We start from the raw sequence: 6,723 nt of genomic DNA, 5'->3' as shown, positions 1-6,723 counted from the left end.
ATAGAAGCCTTAGGTACTTAACCACAAAGGAAGACGAATCTTACTTGCCGGAGTTTTGAAGAGTTTAAATGGAAATGTGTGAGGAAGTCCTTGACAGTGTTTATATCTGACCAATGAAGTCGTTTGTGAAATGCTCCATCTTTCCCTATCTTTTCCAATCTCCATACTTCATCGAATAGAGAAGGAGGATGATGCTTTCTGTACACTACAAATGAGAGACAAAGAGGCATAAGATACTTCAAAATTGGTTCAATGATACATAATGTGAGAGAGTATAAACTATACATAACAAGCCATACTTACACTCTCCTCGATGATCTCTTACGACAAAGGACTCTGTTACCGCCTCTCTAATTTTGACAAAATCAAACTGATCCACCATCCGTACCCCAAGTCTGAACTTCCTGCTCCTAGTCCAGCTAGAGTTATCTGTAAATGAAATTTCATCCATAACACCGATGCCATCGTTAAGAAGAGCAAATACATTCCCACTGAGTAGAGGTTTCTTTCCTGCTCTCTCTCTTACAATGTTATTCCTGATATCCTCAGCTGTCCAGTCACTATCTTTGTCAAAATAACCCTCTACAACAAAAAACTCGAGCTTTGCAGATGATGCGGGACCAGAAGAGACAATTTCTCCAGTTGAAGGATCGATTAGTCCAACTCTTATAGCTTGGCCTTCATCTCCTTCTACTCGAGCTGAAGTAAACACAGGAAGCGATAGATTGTTCAAGAACTTTAGCTGTAAGTTCCTTGATTCCAAAGGATGAATCTCTTGCTCACAAATCCTGAACATGGGAAGAAAATATTCATACCAGAGAGAAGTCTGAAAAAATATAATATTTATCTTGAAAAGCAGTTTACCACTTGAAGCCTGCTAGGTGCTTTCCAAGAGCCAGTTCAACTTCTTCTTTGACCTGTTCCAAGGGATACATTCATAAATAAATAGCTAATATAAAACACGCAATCCGAAGACAAAAAGTACAGGATACGTACCACTTTACGAATCAAAGGCTCGAGAACAGGTTCGAGAAAATGTTTGACAGTTTGCAACCTCATCACCTCCTGAACCACACTAAAATTTGGATCCAAAAGTCATATGTGAGAATTCTCATTAACACTAAGAAACCAATTCAGAAAGTCTAACTTTACAATAAGCATTGTTTCTTTGTCAAAAGCAAGTGACTGGGAAAAACAAAGCTATTTATCAAGGACCTCCACTGACAACTACGGTGATTTCACGATGTCATAGATGCTAGTAGTAACTAGTATGAGTACTCATGAGTTTCAATCCGATACATCATCTCAAAAGTACCTACTCTTTATATACAGACAAAACCAAAACCTTCTTATAGCTTCCAAGCCAAGAACACGATGATCAACTAGTCTCCTCTAAAATCTAACTCGTATTCTAATCACTTCACTCTACTTGTTTCAATAGAAAGATGACAACTTTTTTAGACTATGATTCATCCTTATAAGCAGATAAATAAACCCAATTGATTGAATTCGAAGAAAACTGATATGCTTATTGTTTAATTGATTCCACCTACTACAACATGATCATTAATAAACCCTAGAAACTGAAACAAGATAATACCTTTTGAATCTTCTACGCTTATCATCTGATGAGCCGCCTTCGACTCGAGGTTTCCCGTCTTCAAACTCTCTCTTCTGCGACATCTTTCGTATACCCACAAGAGCCGTTGAAATCCCCAGAGAATTTCAACCATTTACAGAACCTTTTCTGTGTTTCCGTTTTGTGTGTATTTTTGTACAAACAAAAATAACCGAAATTTCCGGGAAAGAGATATATAAAGATACCCAAAGAGAGTAACGGAATTATCGTGAAAGTTGAATCTGATCTCCTAAAACGAGAAAGACCAAACAAAAGCTTTGTCGCACGGAGTTGAACAAACAAAAAAAAAAAGAAAAAAAAAAAGAAGGGATTTTGCAAATTCTTTGGTGGTAAGAAGCAGATAGAGACAGAACCACGGAGAAGAATGGTGTGTTGTGAAGCTTTCTTTCTCAGTGTTGGGTGTGTGGGACCCATTGAAACCGCGTCAGTGACGAGGATCCCTTAAATTTATTATTTCGTAACTACTGTGTACTTATTTACTAACTTAAACCAAAACAAAGAAAGAGTAAAATATGTTTTGACCAATCTCTTTTATCTAATCATCGTTTTTAAGTCCTCCTAATTCTCGGATTAATAAGTGCATTCTCATCAAATTTCTATGTTCTGAACTGTTAGCAGCCTATGTCTCTATGTTAGACAATTACTATTTACTAAGAAGCCTGTACGTACAGTATTACGTAGGTCGTAGAAGAAGGGTATTATGAAAAAAAAAAAAAAAGCTATTATGATTTTATCCTCGAAGATTTTTGGTTTCTGTTCATTCGAATTATGGATTAAAACGAGGATTTTGTTCTTTTCTTTTTTTTTTTGGAAGAATTATGAGGGCTGCTGGACCAAATGATCAAGCATGCGGAAACAGCAATCATCCATAATTCATCCTTGTTCTTATTCTCACATGGATGTGAATCAAGTAGCTAGGTCAACAAAACAACTCTATTGGAGGATAACATTAACATCTGCCCCCAGCCATAAGGTCTTGTCCTAGCTAGGATTGTTCTTTCAAGTGGGTCGACAAACAAAATAAAACATTTTAATGTTTTGATCAATTATTCAAATCTGTGCCAACTAGCAGATATGAAAATGTTTTTTCAGTTTTGAAGAAGTCTATGTTTTAAACGCAGTTTTTAAGTTTTATCTACTGATAAATCATGTAGAAAGCGTCGGTGAATCCTTTGTCATATACTGATATACACATAAACGCTTCTTCAACACCAATCATACATGTTCAACAATAATGCTGACCTATCCATTCTCACTTCCAACCATAATCATAAACATAGACGCGTGATTCGGAGGATGAGAAAAAGAAAATGAGTTTGTCTAAGTTCTATTTTATATTGAAAGAATGCAGTCTAGGGACAAGACAATCACAACCCACCCTCCACTAAACATATTTTAAAAACATAGTTGCGTATCAGCCGTTCACAAACACCTGAATCACATTTTGTAAGCACAGACTTCAATGACATTCATTGTACACTGTACATACAGTGTGGGTGTGGTACTAGTTAACTAGCTAGGTATCGTAATTTTTTTTTTTTTAATACAATGTTAAATTAATTTAAGAAAAAATAATGTTTGGTTACATTAAAAATTGCTGAAAGTTTCTAGAGATTAAAGATACATAAATTTTCAACCTTTATTTGCAAATCAAGCTTGCTTCGTACAATCTATCAATTTTTCTTTGAATGACTAAGAGTTTATTCGGAACTTGCTTATCCTGCCAAGTGATGAGGTTAGTTGCTGGAGTTGGTTGCTCAACATGCTTCCTCCCATGAATCAAAACATCGTTTAACCATCATAAATTTATATCCTACTAGACCAAATCTTGAACTGCGCAGGACCGAGGATCTATTCAAATCCGACCTTATATATTCAACTATAATATTTTTAAGAAATATATTCACTATGTATTAGGACACACCAAAATTCAACAGTGATCTTTTTTTTTAACAAATATTAGTATTTTGCATGCCTCTTGCTGTCAATAAATCAGGATTGGTTAAACTAAATTTTGTTATTGGATCTCATGGGTAGCAGACGGAATGTTCTGTAGAATAATTCAGAGTTATGTTGTCGCTCTGACATCTTCACACGAACTGGACTTTGACCAAATGCTTAAACTCCTCCCACTTCTCCTTTCTTAATTCTCCATCACACGTACGCTTGTTGTCTCTAAGTTTGATTGTGTCCCTCCTCTCTCTCATGTACGCATCTCTTTAATTTACAAATTGATTTTAACTGAAATAAATCAAGCACATATAACTGAAATGAATAAAAAAAATTAGACATCTCTTTACAAACAAAATCGTCACATTATCTCTCATACATACTCCACTCAAAATTAAATATTGTACACACCCATTTATATCAAACATCAAAGCAAAAAAAAATAAAAAGATAACGTTTTATGATCATCAAAGGAAAAGAAAAAGAGAGGAGACAATCAGATAAAAAAAAACATTAGACATTTCTTTACAAACACAAATGGACATTTCACTTTTGTCATTTGATTGGAAAAGAAAAAAAAACAAATAATCACAAATTACAATTCACACAAAATTAATAATTTACACCCATATTAAAATTATATCAAACAAAAAAGGCAAAATATGATAACATTTTACCATAAAAGGTAAAGTACCAAAGAGATACCCAAAAAACGATTAAAAAAAACAGAAAGCTAGAACTGGGAGGAGCAAGCAAAACCCCCATTTTGCCCTCCCTGAAACTGATTCCGACTTAGCCCAGTCGCTTCAAGCATACGGTTCCACTCACGCGCCTCCGCGTTTTCCCCAAACTCACTCTCTCTCCCGCCTCCTCCTCCTCTCATCGCCTGCAAAATCTTCGCCGCCTTCTCCTTCACACGTCCGTTCCCGTTCTCTTCCACTTCCATCAACACTTTCTCCGCTCCCGCCTCGCTCGCCAATCCCCTAAACCTCAAATTCCCTTGACACAACGTCAACAGAACCGCCACGCAATTCTCACGCGCCGCCTCGGAATCACCACCTCCGACTTCTCTAAGCCTCCCTACCAAAATAGCCACCGCGTTACCATCCAACATCGCGCCTTTTCCGTCTGGACAAGCAGCAAGGTTACACAGCACTAACAAAATCCGGCTAGTCGAATCACCGGATCTAACCATCGAAAGCAGAGTCGGCACCGCACCAGCTCTAACCAGCCTGGTTCTGTTGCTCGGAATCAACGACAAATGATAGAGCGCAAGCGCTGCATCTTGACGAGCTCTCTCGCTCTCAGAAGAACGAAGCGCGTGAAGAAGCGGCTCAACCGCACCGAGAACTCCGATCACCATCTTATTCTCATCTTCAAGCGCCAAACTAAACAAAGCTCCGGCAACATGTTCCTGCGCCTCCGTCGTTCCCGATTTCAAAACATCGATCAACAAAGGAACAAATCCTGACCGTACGATCTTCACTTTGTTCTGTTTCTCAAGCGAGAGATTAACCAAAGACGCTGCGGCGTTAGTCTGTACGAGATTGTACCGCGAAACAAGCAGTGACCGGAGAAACGAGAGAATCCGATCTGTACAAAGCGAAACCCTAAGATCCTCGCTAGATCTCGTCATCTTCCTAAGAAGAATCAAACCTTGCTCGTGGTCGAAAATGTCGACACCTCTCAATTTGTTGAAGATCTCTTCCTCTTCCGGCGACATCGGAGAGGAAGAGTGATCGGAGGAAGAGAAAGAGATAGCGTTTCGAAATGGACTGTCACCTCCAGCGAAGACTCCAGAGGAAGAAGAAGTAGTTGAAGAAGAAGAGAACATACTAACGGCTCGAACCGGGTGGTACGACGGACTCTGACCGATCGTAACCGACTCGAGAGACGTCGTCGGTGACATTGAGCTCTTGGATCGAGCTCGAATCGCTTCCATCACAGCGTCGTAATCCGAACCAGATGGTGAATTTTCTTCAACAGGAGGGAGAGTCTCAGGCTCCGACGACGCCTTCGGACTCGGGTTCGGGTTCGGATCTTTATCGATTCGGGCACGAACGACGCCTTCGACGTAAGCGGAATCAGGAGGACGAGGGTGGTCGATTTTTTTCCGGTCACACCAGCTGAAAATGGTGGATTTCATGGCGAGATTGGGGATGACGGTGGAGAAATCGGGTCGGGTACCGTCTAAAAGATCCGGTATATACCCTAAGTTACGACAGACTTGAACGGAGAGACGCTCGAAGGTTTGACCTGAGGAGACGACGACGGGGTCCGACATGAGGAACCCGGTGATTGGACAGAGAAACTCCGGTGGAGTCTCGTCGTGTTTGTGCTGTGGTAAAGTTGTAGCTGTGGCTGAAGAGGATCTTTGGTGGAAAGAGAACCATCTCTGTTTGTTTCCACCCATCGGAGAAAAAAAGATTAGGTTTTTTTTTTGAGAGGAGTAAGAAGAAGAAGATGGAGATGAAGCTGCTACGAGCTAGAAAAGCTCGAAATGTTTCAGTCTTTGATCCAGTCCAAAAGGGGTTTTTTGATGATTAAACCGGAACCAAATTAAGTTTGGTTAAACCGGAAATCCTAATCAAGTTGATATTTTAGTTTTGTTTTAATATATAACCTGAATCAAGGGAGGTTATAAACAGCAATACGGAATTGGTAACGTTGATGGTAACAACTCTGACTTTTTCGACATTTTTGTCTTGGTTTACTTTTTGATAATTAATATTGTAAAGGTGATGATGGACACCTGATAATCACCATAATAAATAGTCTACGATTTAATTTTAACTACATTATCAAGAAATTACAGAGACTCCATGGAATAAAATCTCATATAATCAAATTTCATATTCTTTCTTTTTTAATATAAATACTCTATATATAATCAAATCTTCTAAAATCACTTTCAAATATTCCAAAATTCTAAAATATCAAAATCATACAAAATCCTTAAAAGTCAAAGTTTAATACCCCTCCGAATAGGTTTTTTGAATCTTAAGTTTATCAAGGTCTGAGCAATGCACACACCATATGATAATTACCGGTGACAGACGGGTAAGGCGTGTGTTACATACTCAGAAAACAAGAAAATATTTAAAAATATAAAATATTCTTGATAATTGTTCTTT

General features: G+C 38.4%; 2 protein-coding genes across 4 annotated transcripts in view; both read right to left on the bottom strand.

Moving 5' to 3' along the window:
- LOC104726856 (calmodulin-binding protein 60 A-like) overlaps positions 1 to 2,012 on the bottom strand; it is an 8,745-nt gene extending 6,733 nt beyond the window's left edge. The window contains exons 1-5 of one of the 3 annotated variants that reach the window (XM_010445805.2): positions 1,601 to 2,012; positions 997 to 1,075; positions 865 to 917; positions 304 to 788; positions 15 to 205 (exon numbers count right to left, since the gene is read on the bottom strand). In XM_010445805.2, coding sequence (XP_010444107.1) covers positions 18 to 205; positions 304 to 788; positions 865 to 917; positions 997 to 1,075; positions 1,601 to 1,683 — 888 coding nt within the window. In that variant the 5' untranslated portion in view covers positions 1,684 to 2,012 and the 3' untranslated portion in view covers positions 15 to 17. Of the gene's footprint in view, positions 1 to 14; positions 206 to 303; positions 789 to 864; positions 918 to 996; positions 1,076 to 1,600 lie in introns of those variants that run through there. The other 2 variants (XM_019232821.1, XM_019232822.1) reach the window with 2 other exon arrangements.
- On the bottom strand, positions 4,085 to 6,278 carry LOC104726854 (U-box domain-containing protein 41-like). Its single transcript, XM_010445803.2, has one exon. It carries the CDS (start codon positions 6,000 to 6,002, stop codon positions 4,323 to 4,325), a length of 1,680 nt encoding a protein of 559 aa, XP_010444105.1. The 5' UTR covers positions 6,003 to 6,278; the 3' UTR covers positions 4,085 to 4,322.

The sequence above is a fragment of the Camelina sativa genome, chromosome 11 (assembly GCF_000633955.1).
Source record: "Camelina sativa cultivar DH55 chromosome 11, Cs, whole genome shotgun sequence".
Taxonomy (NCBI): domain Eukaryota; kingdom Viridiplantae; phylum Streptophyta; class Magnoliopsida; order Brassicales; family Brassicaceae; genus Camelina; species Camelina sativa.
The sequence above is the reverse complement of the archived record's forward strand: the minus strand, read 5'-3'. Positions and strand labels throughout refer to the sequence as shown.

Bases quoted from the DNA above. Each gene is read 5' to 3' on its own strand.
- LOC104726854 (XM_010445803.2), bottom strand. From the start codon at position 6,002: ATGGGTGGAAACAAACAGAGATGGTTCTCTTTCCACCAAAGATCCTCT.